This window comes from Sapajus apella, unplaced genomic scaffold (genome assembly GCF_009761245.1).
Source record: "Sapajus apella isolate SASKATOON/1434 unplaced genomic scaffold, GSC_monkey_1.0 scaffold4, whole genome shotgun sequence".
In the NCBI taxonomy this organism is placed as follows: Eukaryota; Metazoa; Chordata; class Mammalia; order Primates; family Cebidae; genus Sapajus; species Sapajus apella.
The window spans coordinates 40,500,634-40,521,229 of NW_022436944.1; the positions used below are offsets into that span (position 1 = coordinate 40,500,634).

Consider the following 20,596-nt stretch of genomic DNA (forward strand, 5'->3'; position numbering starts at 1 on the left):
CACTCCAGCCTGGGCAACACAGAGAGACTGTCTGAAAAAAAAAAAACAAACAAGTTCTGATAACTGTGTTACAAAAGTAAAAATAAGTCAATATTAATAATTTCTTTAACCCATATATAAAAAATAATACATTTAATTTCAATATATAAAAATCAATAATGATATATTTTACTTTTTTTGCCCTGGTCTTCTAAATCTGCAGTTTTACAACTGCAGTGCACTTTGATTTGAACTAGCCAGATTTCAGGTGCTCAGTAACCACATGTGGCCAGAGGCTACCATACTGGACAGTATATGTAGAAGGCTCTCCACTAGAGTGACTTCATCTGTCTTACATGTTATTCAAACAATGTATCATCTGGTTTCTTAGCCACAACTAGCTTGAAGCAGTAAATAAATGGTGAGAGTGTTGGAGTGCTAAAGAATAGTAGAGAAGGGGCAGAAGAATTATTTTCATAAGTGGCTGGGGACATTCAATGCAAGCATTCTAGTGTTTCATACCTTGGGACCTGCTGAAGCTCACAGTGGGGTACCTGGTAGAATAATAGATAATTTTTCATACTTACCCTCTACTTCATAGGTTAGATCACTTCAAGAAGGCCAGATCATACTCACCCTTGTCTACAAACATAGGGAAGTATGAAGAGTATGTAGACAAAGTTAAGGAAGCTTTCTATATTAAGTGTTGCTAAGATAATGGTGTGCTAGTACAGGAAACCTGGAAACACACACACAGACACACACACACACACACACACACACAGAGAGAGAGAGAGAGAGAGAGAGAGAGAGAGAGAGAGAGAGAAACCCAGGGCTCCATGATGAAGCCCTTTTCATTTCTAAAGCTGGGAGCTCACAGAAGTCTTGGAAGAGCCTGCAAACGTGGCTTCAGCTGGGTGTGCCCTGTCTCATCTTCCTAAGATTGTTAACTTTTTCTATTCCATAGAGTTTCCCTTCTGGGGCAGAGATGCAGCTGGTGCCTTGGAGCCTGCAAGGTTCAACCTTAGTCTAGACCTCAGCCATGTTTATGGGACATCAGGAGTCTGACTTGTGGATTTGACCACAAGCTGGTCGGAGCTGACCGCTTCCTGGACACCCACTGGGGTCAGTGGTAGCAAAGTGTGTGGGTCAGCTATGTGAGCTGCAGCGTGCAGATTCCAGCTAGCAGAAAACAAAAAGCAAAGCACGCACCCAAATCAAATACCACCATTGACTTTTCTTTTTTTCTCTCGCGTATATGGAAGACGGCAAAGTCAGGGGTGAGGGGGTAGCTGTTATATAACTAGTGTGCATTGTTCTCATGTAAAACCATCAGTCCATGGCTGCCTGTTACATAATTTTGTCTCTCTTTATTCCTTTTTTAGGCCGAGGAGTCTTGTAAATGTAATGGCTGGAAAAACCCCAACCCCTCACCCACTCCCCCCAGAGCCGATCTGCAGCAAATATTTGTCAGTCTAACGGAATCCTGCCGGAGTTGTAGCCATGCCCTAGGTGAGTTCCCAAATCTTCAAGGAAAGTGTAAAAAGTTCATTGTAGCCTGAGATGCTTACTGAATTCTGTGGGTTCACCAAATTTGAATGCTGTGTACCTCTGTATGAGACCAACAACAAGAGTCTCTCTAGTCTCACAAGTTTGCTGGGAAGGGCTTCTTATCAGAGACAAATGCTGCACTGTGTGCAGTGACTCTGTCTCTTCTTCCTTTCAAGAGCTGAGTTGGACTGGGGGGTTGCCAAGTAAGATGAAATATGACAATCGAGCTAGTTAGCATGAATAATGTGTAACATGTCCTGATTCATTTTGAGGGTTGGGGCCTGAGGGTCTTTGACCTCAGGGTTGAAACCTCAGCCAACTGGTTCTTGGTTTAATGATAATAATTATCATTATTATTATTTCTGTTGCCCCGAACTTTCTGGGGTGCTTCATTTTATCTTCCTGTTCCTTAGTTTTGTGTATCTGGTAGCTCTTTCTTCATTGGGCTGCTCTTCACTGTGTTTGGTGAATGTTTACTAGTGGTTTCCCTTTCAGCCTTCTTGTCTGAGCCTGCAAAATAATCATTGTCAGTCTGGCACGGTAGGCCCTGCTGCAGTTACTCAAAACGACTGTGCTTGTCTGTTGTTCTGTGTCCCGATACTAGTTTTATGATTAAAATATTTTTTAAAAAATCATATGTTCTTTGAGTAGATAAAAGTTAATGAGGAATTAGTGTTTCCTAGATACTAAGATTTCAGTCTACAAAGAATCTTTGAATAGTATTCTTACTTTTCTGCCTTCAGTTTATACAGTCTCCCCCAAAATGTCAACAAGGCCAGTTTGCTGTCCATGACTGCAAGGACGTAGCACTGGGCATAACATTCTTACTATGGTACTTGCTTTTTCCACTTGATCATTTATAAGTGGGTGACTGCTTATGCCATCATTTCTCTAGTGCTTCCTGCTTACAAGAAGTGGTGTAGCCTCCAAGGTTAGCATGGTGTTAGGTCATCTGAAATTTTATTTTGTACCCAGAGAGTATTTTAATATTTATAGAGCATAAAAGTAGATGATGTGATCTTCCCAAGAAGTCATCACATTGGAGTAACCTTCTGAAAAAAGAATAGTCCTGATCTCACCAAAGAAACACACTAATAATTTTGTCATTTTGTCGACTTAACTGGGATCTCAGATAATGTAAGCTCCGAGTTTTGAAGTACCCAATACAGAGCAAAATTTCAAAAGTTAGAGAACTGTCCTTGATTATAATTTACCTTTTTTAAAAACAGCAAAAATAACACTATCTATGAATGGAGTTTAGGATTGCCTCAGGAAATATGACTGTAGTAAAAGGCTGGACTAAAATCCTTAAGCCCTAGGCTTGAAGTGTATTTGTTATTGATTGGGAAATCCTATTATCCTACATCAATTAACATTTAAAACAGGATCTTCTTTCTTTCTTAGCTGAGCAGATTGTCCCCATTCTGAGCACGTAAACACACATGAATGCCTGAAGGCAGAAACAGTGCTTCACAAAAAAAAAAAAAAAGCCAACTTTGTTTCCTTTTTTATTTCTTAACAAGCTTTGAAACCAAATGCCCTCATTCTGCAATACATAATCAAGAATGAAGAATGAAAAAAAAGCACATATCCTTTTACCTGGCAAATCCATGCCAAAAATTTAATCTATGTTTAAATTAGGATGTGCCCTCAAACTAAAAGGACAGTGACAGTTTATTATGGCCTTACTTATGATAATAAAAAGCATGAAACACCTAAATATTCCAATGTAGGAGACGATTGTGAAGAAATCAGGAAATAAAGCAGCTTGATAGGAGGTTTTATAATTTAGGACTAAATTATTGGATCTATCAGCCTGGGTTCAAATCCTGGCTCTATAACCAGTAGCTGTGAGCACAGGAGCACATTACTTAATCTGCCTGCACCAGTTTTTTCAGCTCTGAAATGGGTTAATACTATCTACCTTGTAGGATTATTGTGAGGATTAAATGAGATAAGTAAAAATCTTAGAATAGTACCTGGCACATAAATACATGATTATTAGCTGATGTTATTAGTATTAGTGGTATTATAACACTGTCAGCGTTCTTTCACTTCAAACAACAGTCTAGCTTAAATAAGAAAACAATGCATATAAGAAGGGTACTAGTAGCTTCTAGAAGCTGAAAACAGTGGGAAAACAAGTTTTGATCTGGTTTGGGGATCTCAGCTGCAGAAGTTCACGGACCTTCTGTTCAGTTTGCTGCCACTGAACAATTTAGGATTCAGCTCCAACTGCCTCTGTCCCTGTGAGTATTGGTTCAGGATTTAAATACCCAGTGGAGGAGATTATGCCTATCATGTACCTAACCCCAAATTTTACCCCACGGGAACTAAGAAGTTGGTCCTGTCCCAAATACAGGATGCTGACTCAGGAACAGCATTGATGTTTCATCGGTATAATCCCATTATATTAGTTTAGAAAATAAAATACTGTAAGGCTGAGTGCACTGGCTTAGGCCTGTAATCCAGCACTTTGGGAGGCTGATACGGGCAGATCACTTGAGGTCAGGTGTTTGAGACCAGCCTGGCCAACATGGTGAAACCTGGTCTCTACTAAATTATAAAAATTATCTGAGTGTGGTGGCGCACAGCTGTAATCCCAGCTACCTGGGAGGCTGAGGCATGAGAATCGCTTGAACCTGGGAGGGGGAGGCTGCAGCGACCTGAGATCATGCCACTGCACGCCAGCCTGGGCAACAGAACGAGACTCCATCTCAAAAAAAAATTTTTTTTTTCCATAGGGCTTCATCTCTACACTTTCTCTCCCTTACCTTTCTTGTAGGTTGATGGGTGGGGCTGAAGGTTCCAATCCTGTAATCCTCTAATCACTTGGTCTCCCTGGTGAGCAGCTTCCTCCTGGGGTATCTATGCACTACACCTCAAGTCACCTCATTAGCGTAAACTCAAGTATGTTCAAAAGGGGCTCATGATGAACGAAGATATTCCTCCTGCTCAGGAAATCTCAATGGTTTTAAGAGCTTGTGACAGGAACTGGAACAAAGACCAAATATATTTTGTACTGTACCACACACATATATTTTAATATATATGATCAGGAAAAGGTCTGGAAGGATGTATATTGAGTTGCTGACTGATTTTTCTCAGGGTACTTGGGGTATGGATGTTTAAAAAATATTTTCCCCTGCTCCTTCCTTTCTTCCTTGTTTTTTCTCTATTCTTTAGTTTGCTTTCTTAAAACTGAAATTACTGCACAGTTTCAAATGGTCTTGGAATCAGTGTTGGAATGCCAGTGTTTATTTATTGTCTTAGTATAAGGGCTCTAAAAAACCTTTTTCTGAGCTTACACTTCCTTTCTCCTTCCTCCCCTGCTTTTTATTTATTATTTATTTATTTACACTAACAAAAGTTCATTTACTACCCCTGCTTTTTAAAAAACTTTTTTTTTTTTTTTAAGGGAAAGTTTCAAATACCTGTAAGGGCAGAGGGGCTAGTTTAATGAACTCCCTTGTACTCAGCACCCAGCTCGAATGATTTTTTACATTTGGCGATTTTGTTTTTTTTTTTTTGAGACGGAGTCTCTCTCTGTTGCCCAGGCTGGAGTGCAGTGGCATGATCTTGCCTTACTGCAACCTCCGCCTCCCGGGTTCAAAAGATTCTTCTGCCCCAGTCTCCCGAGTAGCTGGAACTACAGGCACGCACCACCATGCCTGGCTAATTTTTGTATTTTTAGTGGAGGCTAAATTTCACTGTATTAGCCAGTCTGGTCTCAAACTCCTGACCTCATGATCCGCCCGCCTCAGCCTCCTAGAGTGCTGGGATTACGTGAGCCACTGCGCTTGGCTGCCAATTTTGTTTTACCTAACCCCTGCTTTTATTTGCCAGAGCATTTTAGCAAGTTTCCTACATTTTTTCTTATCTTATTCATGCAGATATCTGCGTGTTACCGACAAAGTGGAAGTTGGGTCTAGGGAATTCTTTTAGGAATCATGCAAGCCTGAATTCTCAAATACATTTCCGTTGGCATATACTTTGTTGTTCCGTTTTCACATACGGTAGTCACCATTCCGAGCATGGTTGATTTAGTCGCCATGTAATTTAGTCACCAGTAACTATACACAGGTACAATATGTGATGTTCTTGAATTTGTCAAAATAAAACATTCTGGCTTATTGATTGAGATGGTATCAATTCTGTTGATTGAGTGTTGGGTTTCTTTTGCCTCAGCCATATATTTTCTTTGGAGCTCTGGTTTTAGGTAGTCTCCTGACAACTTTCTTTCATCCCAGACATCCTTGGGCTGCCGTAATTTAGTACTATTCTGTGTTTCATGGACATAAAACACAGGAGTGAGATAGTTTGGTCAGGTGGAAAGAACATTCAGTTGGGAACTAGGAAATAAGGATTGTAGCCTGTCCGGCTGTGGTGGTTAGTGCCTGTAATGCCAGCTACTCAGGACGCTGAAATGCTCTTTGAGCCCAAGAGTTTGAGACTACAGTGAGCTGTGATGGGGCCACTGTATTTTAGCCAGGGAGACAGAGCAAAACTCCTCCTCTAACCAAACCAAACCAAGAAAAGAATTCCAGCTTGGCCCTGCAATTTACCAAGTTTCTTAACCTTTTTTGCCATTCAGTGTCTCCATCCACAGAATAAAATGGTTGGTCTAGACCTGTGTTGTATGAAATGGTAGCCACTAGCCACGTGCAGTGTGTCTACTCAAAAAAAAAAAAAAGAAAAAAACAACAAAAAAGAAATGTGTCTACTCTGAATTGAGGTGTGCTGTAAGTGTAAAAGACACACAGTTTTTGAAGACATCATATGCAAAAACAATGAAAAATTTCTCAGTAATTATTTTTTGTGGTGATTATATGTTGAAACAATAACATTTTGAATATATTGGGTTAATATATTATTAAAATTATTGCTACTGGAAAATTTAAAATTACTTATGTATCTCACTTTATATTTCTATTGAATTGTGCTGCTTTAGAATATTCTAGTCCATTCTCTGAAATTATATTTGGGATTGGCACAATAAAACTCAGTTTACAAAAATTTGACAAAGGGCTCTAACAAAGTGCTTTAGTTAGTCCAAACATTTCTCCTTATTTTAGTATTAATAAAGAGTTTTCTTATTTTGGATTGCTATTTAAAAAATAGCTTGGGTCTTACGTGGTGGCTCACGGCTGTAATCCTAGCATTTTGGGAGGTGGATTGCTTGAGCCCAGGAATTCAAGACCAGCGTGGGCAACATGGCAAAACTCCATCACTACAAAAAGTAACAAAAATTAGCCAGGCGTGGTGGCATGTGCCTATAGTCCCAGCTACTCGAGAGGCTGTGGTGCGAGGGAGGATGGCTTGAGCCTGGGAGGCAGAGGTTGCAGTGAGCCGAGATTGCACCACTGCACTCCAGCCTGGGTGACAAGTGAGGCCCTGTCTCAAAAAACCACAAATAAATAAATTAAAAAGAAAATAAAAAGCAGCCTGTTTTTATGAGCAGGAAAGTAGAAAACAAATCATTGTGATCAAAACATAATTGGAATTTCTGTTGTCATTTTGGAGTCCATTGTTCCGAACTGTTTCAGAACATACTGATTATTAAATTTGTCTAGTAATAGTATTTTAGTTTACATAGAAGTTTTTTGATTATTTTTCAGTGTGATCACCTTTTTCTTTCTCTTTTGCCCAGGTGGGTGTGCAGTGGCGCTGTCTCTGCTTATTGCAACCTCCCTCTCTTGGGCTCAAGCAATCCTACTTCAGCCTCCCAAGTAGCTGGGACCACAGACATACAGCAATATGCCCAGCCAATTTTTTTTTGTATCTTTGGTAGAGACAGGTTTTTGTGATATTGCCTAGGCTGGTCTCAAACTCCTGAGCATAAGCGATCTGCCCACCCCAGTCTCCCAAAGTGCTGAGATTATAGCCACTCTACCTTCATCACCTTTTTCTGATATATATGTGTGTGTGTGTGTGTGTGTGTGTGTGTGTGTGTGTGTGTGTGTGTATATATATATATATATATACACACACACATATATATATATACACCTTCTGCAGTGGGAACTGACTGTTTCCTACTGCTTGCTTACAGTAGGAAATTTCTTTTCTATTAACTCTTAAAATTTCAAGTTGGGCAGGCCCCTCACCCTACAACCAGAAGTGGCTCAAAGAGACTCCCAGAGCTTTTTTGTTGTTGTTGTTGTTTTTGAGAGGTAGTCTCACTCTGTCACCAGGCTGGAGTGCAGTGGCACGATCTCGGCTCATTGCAACCTCCGCCTCCTAGGTTCAAGTGATTCTCCTGCCTCAGCCTCCCAAGTAGCTGGTATTACAGGCACCCACCACCATGCTCAGCTAATTTTTGTATTTTTAGCAGAGTTGGGGTTTTACCACGTTGGCCAGGCTGGTCTCAAACTCCTGACCTCAGATGTTCCACCTGCCTTGGCCTCCCAAAGTGCTGAAATTACAGTCTCAGGCAACCGGCCTGAGACTCCCAGAGCTTTTTAAGGAAAGTCAAGAGCTAGCTTTAAAAGTCACACTAGAGCTTACTTCTTGAGTATTATGAAGAAAATACCAGTATTTTTCTCATGGATATTTTGAATATTTAAATCATTTAGGCAGATCATTTGACTGAACACATTTTCTTTGGCCATACAACATTTGCATAGACTTGTACTGTATAATCACCCCCTCAGTTGCCATTTACATATGTACTGTGCAGATGCCAGAGGATGTAAACATGGGGCCCAGCTAGCACAGAGACACAGCCTCCTGAATTGAGCCAGCACATTCATCTTGGCTGGGTGTCCTCTGTTGGCTAATGCAACCTTTTGGATGCCAGTTTCAGAGTTTTCAGGAGCTGTGGGTCTGGCACAGCAGGAGTTAAGGGGATAACACTAGTAATATTTTTCTGCTTATTTGATGTAAGTTATATCTCGCTGCCTTCTTCTGGGTCATGAAGTACTGTTTGATTCTCCCTTCAAGTCCCTCCCTCTAGCATTGGCTGAATTTAGGCTTTTCCTCATTATTCCTTGGCGTGTCTGCTGCAGCTCCTGGAGTTCTTATTTCTATCCCTGCACACCTGGCTTTACCACAAAGTGGTGATACAATGTGATGACATTCTCCTGCTTAACCTCTCTGAGCTTCAGGTTATCCTCAGAGTGAAAGGTGATCTGTAGTTGAGAATGCACGTTCAGTTCATTGAGGCCTCTCTATCTTCAAAACTTTTCTCCAGGCTGGTGACTCACCAGTGGCTCACGCCTGTAATCCCATCACTTTGGGAGGCCGAGGTGGGCAGATCACCTGAGGTTGGGAGTTTGATACCAGCCTGACCAACATAGAGAAGCCTCGTCTCTACTAAAAATACAAAATTAGCCAGGCATGGTGGTGCATGCCTGTAATCCCAGCTACTCAGGAGGCTGAGGCAGGAGAAACACTTGAACTTGGGAGGCGGAGGTTGTGGTAACCTGAGATCGTGCCATTGCACTCCAGCCTGGGCAACAAGAGCAAAACTCTCTCTCAAACAAACAAAAAGGCTTTTCTCCTTTTCTCCAATTACCTTCATTGCGTTTTGACCATCAGGCTGCTCCATTTCTCTGAAGGTTCTTTGAACTTTCTCCCGCATCTGCCTTAGATCTGGAATGCCTGCATGTGGCATACCACCTGCAATGCCTTTCCTTCATTTTCTGCCAGAAAATTCTGCTTATCCTCCAAGTCTTGACTATAAAACTCTGTAGAGAGAATAAAGGCCTTCTTAGAGCTCTTTGGGAATGTTCCTTCTTATATAACTATAATTATATACCAATCTGTACTGAACTGTGATTAAGAGCTGACTTTTTCTCTAGTTTGTAATATATTTAGTTCATTGGACATAATTTTGCTTATTGATAGTCATTGAATTCAATAATGCTAAAGTGAGGGTTGGTTGCATTTATTTGCAGAGGAGCTTTCAAAGCTTATAATGCATACCCACAGTGTCCAACACAGTAGCCACTAGCCGTGTGTGGCTATTGAACACTGAAATTTCACCAGTTTGAATTGTGCTGTAAGTGTGAAATGCACATAGGTTTTGAAGACTTAGTACAACAAGAGGAATGTAAATAGTAACTTTTAATGTTGCATACATATTGAAGCAATAATACCTTAGTATATATTAGGTTAAATGACATATATTATGAAATGAATTTCACCTATTTGTGTTTTTTTTTTTTTAAAAACACAGCTACTGGAATGCTTACGTTTACGTATGTGGCTTGCATTATATTTCTCTTGGACTGCTCTCATCTAATGGGCTCTTACTCTGCGGCTTCTCTCTTTCTCTTTTTTTTTTTTTTCCCATTCCAGATCTGAGATTACAGAAGATGAAACGACTTTTAAATGATAAGCCTTTTGCACATTAGTCAATGTGACAGATTTCATTGCGGTCATTAATTTTACCTCTTCTAGCCTTGATGCCAAATCCCATGAACAAAAAAATGTATTTGAGCAGTTTTTAAATCCTCCTGTGTTATTTGCTTCTGGTCCAGAGGAGCAGGGATGCGTTAGCTGCCTGCCCAGCTGCTGCCTGTTCACACTGCAGGGCATGTGAGGACTGGCTGGCTGTCTTCACAAGAAGTGCAGCCCAGTGATACATGGAGCCAGAGCTTAGTGAGGGTCACAGCACATGGTGACAGTGTGCTTCCTGTTCTCAGCAAGGTGACAGCTGCACCATGATTCTTGGCAGCAGTCATATGGCGGGTCACTCTCTGGCACCCTGGGTGTTTGCAAGTCTGACACAGCACCGAGAGGTGCCAAGGTACACCCTTCTGGGGAGATCTAAAGAAGGCAGAGCCTTCCCTCGTCCACTCACTTGCACCTTCTGTCTGCTTTCTTGTGCCCTTCACACAAAGTGGACAATGGGGGAACTGTGGCCCACCAAAAGGAATAAGCTTTGCCACAAGTCAAGGGTGGTCAATCTTGGGTAATTAGTGTATATTGATGTTTTGTATCAGGCCCTTGGAAGATTATTTAAAGTAAAAGGATTTTTCAATGATCAAATTCAGATGGAGGAAAAGTATGCAATATTAAAAGTGACTGTTTACATTTCTCTTGTTGGCACACACACATGTATATATACACACACATATTTATGTATAAATGTACAGAGACTCATGTATATATAAATACATATATATGTGTCTCTGTATAAATTTGTTTTTCTGCAACTATGTGAGAATAAGTTACTTACATATCATAGCTCTTCCTCCCTAAATATTTCAATATACAGTTCTTAATAAGGTTATTTATTTATTTATTTTTTTGAGACAGAGTCTCACTCTGTCGCTCAGGCTGGAGTGCAGTGGAGTGATCTCTGCTGTCTGCAACCTCTGCCTCCTGGATTCAAAAGATTCTTGTGCCTCAGCTTCCCAAGTAGCTGGGATTACAGGTATCTGCTACCACACTTGGTGCATTTTTGTATTTTTAGTAGAGAAGGGGTTTCAGCATGTTGACCAGGCTGGTCTCGAACTACTGACTTCAAGTGATCTGCCAACCTCAACCTCCCAGATTGTCGGGATTACTGGGCCTGGCCAAGGTTTTCTCTTAATAACATGAGTTCAATTATCAACTTTAGTAAATTTAACATTAATAAAATACTTTACTGTTTATATTCTAATTTTGTCAGTTGACCCAAAAATGATCTTTATAACATATTCCCCTTTCCATTGAGCATCCAGTCAAGAATCCCATATCTATTTAGTTGTCGTGTCTCTTTAGTCTTTAATCTGGAGTTCCTCAGCGTTTTTATTCTATTTTTTAACCTTTATAACATTGACATTTTGATGTAGGAAAGTTCTAAATGTAAAAAACTTTTTAAAGAGCTAGGGAAAATACATTTTTTGTTATATTTTAGTTATGTAGGAAAAACCTTTGCAGGCAAAACCTTAAAGAACTGCCAAACATATATGTGACTTTCTAAAACAATTAACATTTCTCTACAACCAAACCAAATAAACCAAACAAACCCCTCCTCACCAAATACATAAGCATTTGCGATGAATATGGCAGAGTAAAGGTTACTACGTAAGATTTATTCAAGGTGGCAAGAAAAAGATTAACGTCCTAAAAGACCAAGCAAAGGAACTCAAATTGGCAATACACAGGAGATCAAATACAAATGGCCAGTAATAAGAAAAACAAACAACTTCTTGGGCCTTCCACTGAATGCAGATTGAAACAGTGGGGAACTCATTAATTTTCAAAAGATTGATTAAATTACCAAGGATGGTTCTCCACTGTAGGCAGAGCGTGGGAGAAGAGAATAGTCTCTCACTACTGATAACAGTGTACATCGATGCACATTTTGATGAGGGAGGTTAAATTAGGGAGCAATACATCAAAGCTTTAAATAGCAGTGACTTCATAGCTTGAGTTTTGTGGCAGGTTGACCTCTATAGATTTGTGCATTATAGTTTACAGGTTCTTATTTTTTTTTTTTAGTTTTTAATAATATGCTCCTAGACTTGTAAATAATAGAGGCGTGTCTCTTTAAGAAAACATACTTTTAGATAATTGAAGGGAGCCTATTTGCATCAAAAAGTCTTCTTTATAAAAGATTAAGAGTAGGGTTTCTTTTAATAATGAGTGAGTCTTTCTGGTTTAATAGGAATAGATTGTCAGTATAGTAAATAGTTTAGCTTTGCAGTTAGAGTGAGGTCCACCTGGGTGTTGATATGGGTTGGGATTAATTAGGTGACTGGTAAGTTAAGAGATAGGTTAAACAAGTCTACTTCTGGTCAGCAGCCCCGAAGAGCCAGGAGTAGTCTCTGGATTTGGTAGAGATGGGGTTGCTTAAGGAAAGTGGTAGTTTAGGTGGACTACTCTGGCAGCAGAGAGAAAAGTCTCAGGGGCTATTTTATTACTGTAGGTTTGAGATCCCAATGGCACAAAGGTAGGACAGGGAAACACAGTGACTCAGAGAGGATGAGGAAGCTCAGCAGAATCTGGTGGCTGGTAATGTGCAGAAGGTGAAGGACACTGAAGGAACGAATGATGGGCTCATTGCAGAAATGACGTAGCTGCCATTTTGAGGAGGGCCACGAGGAGTTTGATCTTTGAGTTGTTTTCCATGAAGTTGGTGCACCTATTTTGTTGGGTTAGGGAGGATGCAAGGTGGGGCGCGGGGAAGATTGGAGCTGGAGAAGAGGTTAGCTGGTGATGTGTATTTGTTGAGAAGAAAAAGCTCAGCGCTAGTTGCTCAGAGATTGAGTTAGGTGAGAACTGAAAAGGATTTTTGGTTGAAAGGGATCTGTAGTTGGCCTCCTTGGAGAGGGGCCACATTGGACAGTCTGAGAAGTCAGCACATTTACACAACTGCATATTTATATAGCGTAGTCATAGCTGTTCTTTTCTGGGTTTCTTATTACAGGGAAGTTTCTTTTGATAGCAACTTGTGTGGACCTTTTTCTCCCCTTCTCCAGCAGATTGTCCACTCCATCTATTTTCATTTGATCTTCCTACATCTCATAGTTTATTCTAGGAAGCTTAACCTTTCTCATACAATATCCTCCTGCCTCAGTGTACCCCCTACCACTCCAGACCTACCTTTATTTCATCCTCAGAGGAAGAGATATCCTCTTCTGCTGTGAAAGTTACTCACCCTTTGTACAGTAGAGCCTCTTTCTTCTCTTCTGGGAAACTGTGGCTGCTTTATTTACATTTTCTCCATCTCCACCTCGCTATTCCTTTCTGCTTTGGGTTTCACACAGAGCTCTGAGGAGAGATCACGCTTTGCATGATGGTAATAAATAAATAAATAAATGCAAAAAAAAATCACAAAATCACAAACATTTCATTATGGGCAGACTCAGAGGGAAATGAGCCTCCTCAGGTCTCACTTAAGCATTTTAATTTTTATCAAGTCTACTCTTCAAAATATGCAAAAAATGGTTCTAAACAGTGGTTTTAAAACTGCGGAGTCCCAATAAGGGAATGGGATGGGTTCCTGAGCCTTCTGAAAATAGAAGCTTTCACTTCTATTGCATCTAGAGCATCTCTAATTCTGATTAGTAATTTATTTTGGTAAAGTATTTTGTGTCATAAAAAAAGTAAGCTACTGATTTCAAAAGTAAATTATGGCGTGTACATCCGTGAGTTAAACCTACTATATGTTATAGCACCTTAACTAGATGGTTTCATATTATGGAGCATCTGAAGGAATTTACTTGACATTGTATTCTGATTGCTTTCGTAGCTTATCATGAAAAGAGATTAAAAGTTGATGAGACAGGCCGGATGCAGAGACTCACACCTGTAATCCTAGCACTTTGGAAGGCCAAGGCGGGAGGATTGCTTGAGACTAGCCTCGGCAACATAGCGAGACTCCATCTCTATGTCTATTAATTAAAAAAAAAGTTTATAAGACAAACGTAGTTCTAAATAAAATTATTTCTGTAAATAACTGACATAAAAATGTTGACCTAGTTGTCTCCAGAATGAGGCCTGTTTCCCAAAGGGTTCAGACTGACCTCAAGGAAAATTTTGCAGTCTTAAGAAAAAGATGACCCAGCAAATGTTCTACCTAAAATGAAGTCTGATTTTGGGTATCTTTTAGAAAGTGATGAGGCACTGTATTGTGTGGCCAAATAGAAAATAATATGTTTAAACATTAATTTTTGTGTTTACACACACACGTGATTTTTCCCTTCCTCCCTCCCTCTCTCCCTTCCTGCCTTCCTTTCCTTCCTTTCCTGTCTCGCTCTGTTGCCCCAGCTATGGAACAGTGGCTCCATCTGCTCACTGTAACCTCTGTCAACCATGTTCAGGTGGTTCTTGTGCTTCAGCCTCTCGAGTAGCTGGGATTACAGGTACGTGCCATCACGCCCAGCTAATTTTTGTATTTTTAGTAGAGACAGGGCTTAACCATGTTGGTCAGGCTGTCTCCGACTCCTGATCTTGTGATCTGCCCACCTCAGTCTCCCAAAGTGCTAGGATTACAGGTGTGAGCCATTGCTCCTGGACTCTTTTTTTTTTGAAGGGGACAGAGTCTTGCTCTGTCACCCAGGCTTGTGTGCAGTGGCGCAATTTTGGCTCACTGCAGCCTCTGCCTCCCAGGTTCAAGTGATTCTCCTGCCTCAGCCTCCTGAGTAACTGGGACTACAGGCATGTGACACCACACCTGCCTACTTTATATTTATTTATTATTTTTTGTAGAAACAGGGTCTCACTATATTGTCCAGGCTGGTTTTGAACTCCTAGACTTAAACAATTCTCCTACCTCAGCCGTCTAAAGTGCTGGGATTACAGGCATGAGCCACTGCACTTGGGCTTTTTGGGGAGTTTGAGAATTAATGTTAGTTCTTTTTAAAGTGTTTGGTAGAATTCAGCTGTGAGGTCATCAGGTTCCGGGCTTTTCCGTGATGGAAGACTTTTTATTTAATTACTGATTCAACTTTCTTACTTGTTATTAGTTTGTTCAGATTTTCTATATCTTCATGATTTTCTCTTGGTAGATTGTACATTTCCTGGAATTTATCCATTTCTTTTAGATTATCCAATTTATTGACATAATTGTTCCTCATAGTCTCTTTAATCCTTTGTATTTCTGTGGTATCAGTTATAACGTCTCCTTTTTAATTTCGTATTTTATTCGAGTCTTCTCTTTTTTTTCTTTTGTAGTCCAGCTGAACGTTTGTCCATTTTTAAAAATTTTTTCAAAAAACCAACTTTTAGTTTTGTTGATCTTTTTTATTGTTTATCTAGTTTCCATTTATTTCTGCTCTTATCTTTTTTGCTTACTTCTTTCTACTAACTTTGAACTTCAGTTTGTTTTTCTTTTTCTAGTTCTTCGAGGTGTAACAGTAGATTGTTTATTTGAGATCGTTTTTCTTTGTTAATGTGGGCATTTATTGCTATAAGCTTCTTTTTTAGAACTGCTTTTGCTGCATTTTGTAAGTTTTGGTATGTTGTATTTCCACATCTGTTTGTCTTAGGATATTTTTAAATTTCCCTTTTAAGTTCTTCTTTGATCCATTGGTTGTTGAGGAGCATGCTGTTTAATTTCCACGCATTTGTAAATTTTCCAAAATTCCTCCTGTTAATGATTTATATAGGTTGGTGCCGAAATAATTGTGGTTTTTGCCATTGAAAGGAATGGCAAAAATCACAATTATTTTTGCACCAATCTAATAGTTTCCTACCAGTGTGGTCAGAATAGACACATGGTATGATTTTTTTTTTTTTTTTTTTTTGAGACGGAGTTTCGCTCTTGTTACCCAGGCTGGAGTGCAATGGCGCGACCTCGGCTCACCGCAACCTCCGCCTCCTGGGTTCAGGCAATTCTCCTGCCACAGCCTCCTGAGTAGCTGGGACTACAGGCACGCGCCACCATGCCCAGCTAATTTTTTGTATTTTTAGTAGAGACGGGGTTTCACCATGTTGACCAGGATGGTCTTGATCTCTTGACCTTGTGATCCACCCGCCTCGGCCTCCCAAAGTGCTGGGATTACAGGCTTGAGCCACCGCGCCCGGCCACTTGGTATGATTTTAGTCTTTTAAAATTTGTTAAGACTTGTTTTGTGGTCTGTCATCTTATCGTTCCTAGAGTAAATTCCATGTGCACTTGAGAAGAATGTGTATTCTACTGTTATTGGATGGAATGTTCTATATATGCCCGTTAATTCAATTTTCTTTCTTTCTTTCTTTGAGAAAGAGTCTCACTCTGTCACCCAGGCTGGAGTGCAATGGTGTGATCTTGGCTCACTGCAACCTCTGCCTCCTGGGTTCAAGTGATTCTCCTGCTTCAGCCTCCCAAAAGTAGCTGGGATTATAGGCACCCACCACCATGCCTGGCTAATTTTTGTATTTTTAGTAGAGACATGATTTCACCGTGTTGGCCAGGCTGATCTTGAACTCCTGACCTCGTGATCCACGCACTTCGGCCTCCCAAAGTGCTGGGATTACAGGTGTGAACTACCACACCCAGCCCCATTTTCTTTATAGTTCAAATCCAGTGCTTTCTCATTGATTTTCTATATAAATAATTTACCCATTGTTGAAAGTGTACACCACTCCTATTCAATATAGTACTAGAAGTTCTAGCCAGAGCACTCAGGCAAGAAAAAGAAATAAAGGGTATTCAAATAGGAAAGGAGGAAGTAAAATTGTCTCTATTTGCAGACGACATGATTGTGTATCTAGAAGACCCCATTGTCTCAGCCCAAAATCTCCTGAAACTGATAAGCAACTTCAGCAAAGTCTCAGGATACAAAATCAATGTGCAAAAATCACATGCATTCCTATACACCAATAACAGACTTAAAGAGAGCCAAATCAAGAACAAACTTCCATTCACAATTGCCACAAAGAGAATAAAATACCTAGGAATACAACTAACAAGGAACGTAAAGGACCTCTTCAAGGAGAACTACAAGCCACTGCTCAACGAAATAAGAGAGGACACAAACAGATGGAGAAACATTCCATGTTCATGGTTAGGAAGAATCAATATCGTGAAAATGGCCATACTGCCCAAAGTAATTTACAGATTCAATGCTATCCCCATCAAGCTACCAATGACCTTCTTCACAGAACTAGAAAAAACCACCTTAAACTTCATATGGAACCAAAAGAGAGCCCGCATAGCCAAGTCAATTCTACGCAAAAAGAACAAAGCGGGAGGCATCACAATACCAGACTTCAAACTATACTACAAGGCTACAGTAATCAAAACAGCATGGTACTGGTACCAAAACAGACATATAGACCAATGGAACAGAACAGAGGCCTCGGAGGCAACACAACATATCTACAACCATCTGATCTTTGACAAACCAGACAAAAACAAGCAATGGGGAAAGGATTCCCTGTTCAATAAATGGTGTTGGGAAAACTGGGTAGCCATGTGCAGAAAGCAGAAACTGGACCCCTTCCTGACACCTTACACTAAAATTAACTCCAGATGGATTAAAGACTTAAACATAAGACCTAACACCATAAAAACCCTAAAAGAAAATCTAGGCAAAACCATTCAGGGCATAGGTGTAGGCAAGGACCTCATGACCAAAACACCAAAAGCATTGACAACAAAAACCAAAATAGACAAATGGGACCTAATCAAACTCCACAGCTTCTGCACAGTAAAAGAAACAGTCATTAGAGTGAATCGACAACCAACAGAATGGGAAAAAATTTTTGCAGTTTACCCATCTGACAAAGGGCTGATATCCAGAATTTACAAAGAACTAAAACAGATTTACAAGAGAAAAGCTAACAAGCCCATTCAAAAGTGGGCAAAGGATATGAACAGACACTTTACAAAAGAAGACAAACATGAGGCCAACAAACATATGAAAAAATGCTCATCATCACTGGTCATCAGAGAAATGCAAATCAAAACAACATTGAGATACCATCTCACGCCAGTCAGAATGGCGATCATTAAAAAATCTGGAGACAACAGATGCTGGAGAGGATGTGGAGAAATAGGAACACTTTTACACTGTTGGTGGGAGTGCAAATTAGTTCAGCCATTGTGGAAGACAGTGTGGCGATTCCTCAAGGACCTAGAAATAGAAATTCCATTTGACCCAGCAATCCCATTACTGGGTATATATCCAAAGGATTATAAATCGTTCTACTATAAGGACACGTGCACACAAATGTTCATTGCAGCACTGTTTACAATAGCAAAGACCTGGAACCAACCCAAATGCCCATTGATGATAGACTGGATAGGGAAAATGTGGCACATATACACCATGGAATATTATGCAGCCATCAAAAATGATGAGTTTGTGTCCTTTGTAGGGACATGGATGAACCTGGAAACCATCATTCTCAGCAAACTGACAGAAGAGCAGAAGATCAAACATTGCACGTGGACACAGGGAGGGGAGCACTACACACTGGGGTCAGTTGGGGGGAAATAGGGGAGGGATGGTGAGGGGTGGGGAGCTGGGGAGAGATAGCAAGGGGAGAGATGCCAGATGTGGGTGATGGGGAGGAAGGCAGCAAATCACACTGCCACGTGTGTACCTATGAAACAATTTTGCATGTTCTTCACATGTACCCCAAAACCTAAAATGCAATACAATAAATAAATGGGGGAAAAAAAGAAAATTCTCCTTCTATGGTTGTTTTTAGTTCCCATGTATGTGACAATGAAATCACTCTAAATGGTGAATAATTCAAGCTAAATAAATAAAAGTGATGTAAATATTTAAAAAAAAAGTGTAATATTGAAGTTCCCTAGTATTATTGTATTTCATTGTATCTCTCCTTTTAGATCTGTTTTTTTTTTTGTTGTTGTTGTTGAGTTCGAGTGTTGCTCTGTTGCCTAGGCTGGAGTGCAGTAGCATGATCTAGGCTCACTGCAGTCTCTACCTCCCAGGTTCAAGTGATCCTCTCCCATCAGCCTTCCAAGTAGCTGGGATTACAAGCATGTGCCACCACATCCAGCTAATTTTTTCTATTTTTAGTAGAGAGGAGGTTTCATCATGTTGTCCTCATTGGTCTTTAACTCCTGACCTCAAATGATCCACCCACCTTAGCCTCTGAAAGTGCTGGGATTACAGGCATGAGCCACTGTACCCAGCTTAGATTTATTAATGTTTGCTTTACATTATATATGCAATATATATATTTACAACAAGCATTAGGTGCTGTAATATTAGGTACATATATATTTACAATTTTTACATCCTCTTGATGAATCGATCCCTTTATGATGATGTAATGCCCTTTTTGGTCTCTTTTTATGGTTTTTGACATAAAGTCCATTTTGTCTGATATAAACATAGCTACTTCTGCTCCTTCAGGATACCGTACCACTGGGTATTTAATCCTCTTAACTTTCTGAAAATATATTTGTTTATATATCTTGGTTTGAGCTCCCCAAGAAACAGATTCTGAGACGACGAGGATTTCAGTGCAAGTAGTTTATTTGGGTTGAGAATGGAGGAGTGAAAAGTGAGACAATGAGGAAAAGGTGGCCAGTAACGAGTGAATTACTAAGCCAGCTCTCACTGTGGGCAACTGGTGCTTAATTCTATTGCGGAAAAAGTGGGAGCTGGCGTAGAACATGTACCTCAGAGTTATTCCACCTGAAGAGGGAGGAAAGGCTTATTTCTATGCTAACTTCTTTAGTCTTTGGCTAAGAGCTGCTCTTGAGGTATAGGTGGCAGAGTAGGTTATAGTGATAAGAAAATCCATTTGGCAGAAGAATGGAGCTGCTGGTAGTTGAAAGCCAGGAGTTGTGGTAAGAGGCGATATATAGGTGGATATTAGCAGCATCCTCTATCCCAGGCTTCTGACTGAGCATTGTGGCTCAATGGTGAGAGCATCATGGTCTCCAGAGTAGATTGACCTGTGTCCAGCACCTAGCAGATATTCCTCAATAGCCTTTAGTTTCATCTCCCTTTAAAAAAAATGAGGAAAAATCTATTACTTTTTTTAAAACGTATTTTAATCTTTCTTTAAAAATCATTTCAAGTACTTAATGTTCAAGCAATTTTAAGCCCGCACACTCGGAGCTGTACCTAAGAGGTCATTCTTGAAGCGCTGCCTCCTATTATGTGACAAATGTAGTAATAGATATTGGGGATAACAGAAGTAAAAGACATGATTTCAGCCCAGAGGAGTTCGTGGGCTAGTGGGTGATTATTAGATGGTTTATCTGGCGATCGTTTTTCAAGTGAAAAGGGACTTAGAGTGAGTCATGTAATAAAAAAAAAATGTTTGTGCGTGCTTTAGAATTTGGGTCAAACCTTCTTCAGTTTCAAACTCTCTCTCTGCCTTGTTGGGTGAGTGACATTTGATGAAACAGTATTTAGTCTGTCTAAGCCTGTGTTAGTCCATTTTCACACTGCTATAACGAGCTACCTGAGACTGGATAATTTATAAAGAAAAGAGGCTTAATTGACTCATAGTTCCACATGGCTGGGACGGCCCCAGGAATCTTAAATTGTGATGAACAGTAAAGGGGAAGCAAGGCAAGTCATTGATGGTAACAGGAGAGGGAGGGAGGGAGAGAGAGAGAAAGAGAGGCGGGTGGGGGGGGAGAGAGAGAGAGAGAGAGAGAGGAGACAGACCTGCCAAACAATTTTAAACCATCAGATCTCATGAGAACAGCATG

At 40.2% G+C, this 20,596-nt stretch overlaps 1 protein-coding gene across 2 annotated transcripts in view; it reads left to right on the forward strand.

Moving 5' to 3' along the window:
* KAT2B (lysine acetyltransferase 2B) overlaps positions 1-20,596 on the forward strand; it is a 111,611-nt gene that overhangs the window by 29,609 nt on the left and 61,406 nt on the right. For both annotated transcript variants that reach the window (XM_032267531.1, XM_032267539.1), the window contains exon 2: positions 1,365-1,491. In XM_032267531.1, coding sequence (XP_032123422.1) covers positions 1,365-1,491 — 127 coding nt within the window. The remainder of the gene's footprint in view (positions 1-1,364; positions 1,492-20,596) is intronic.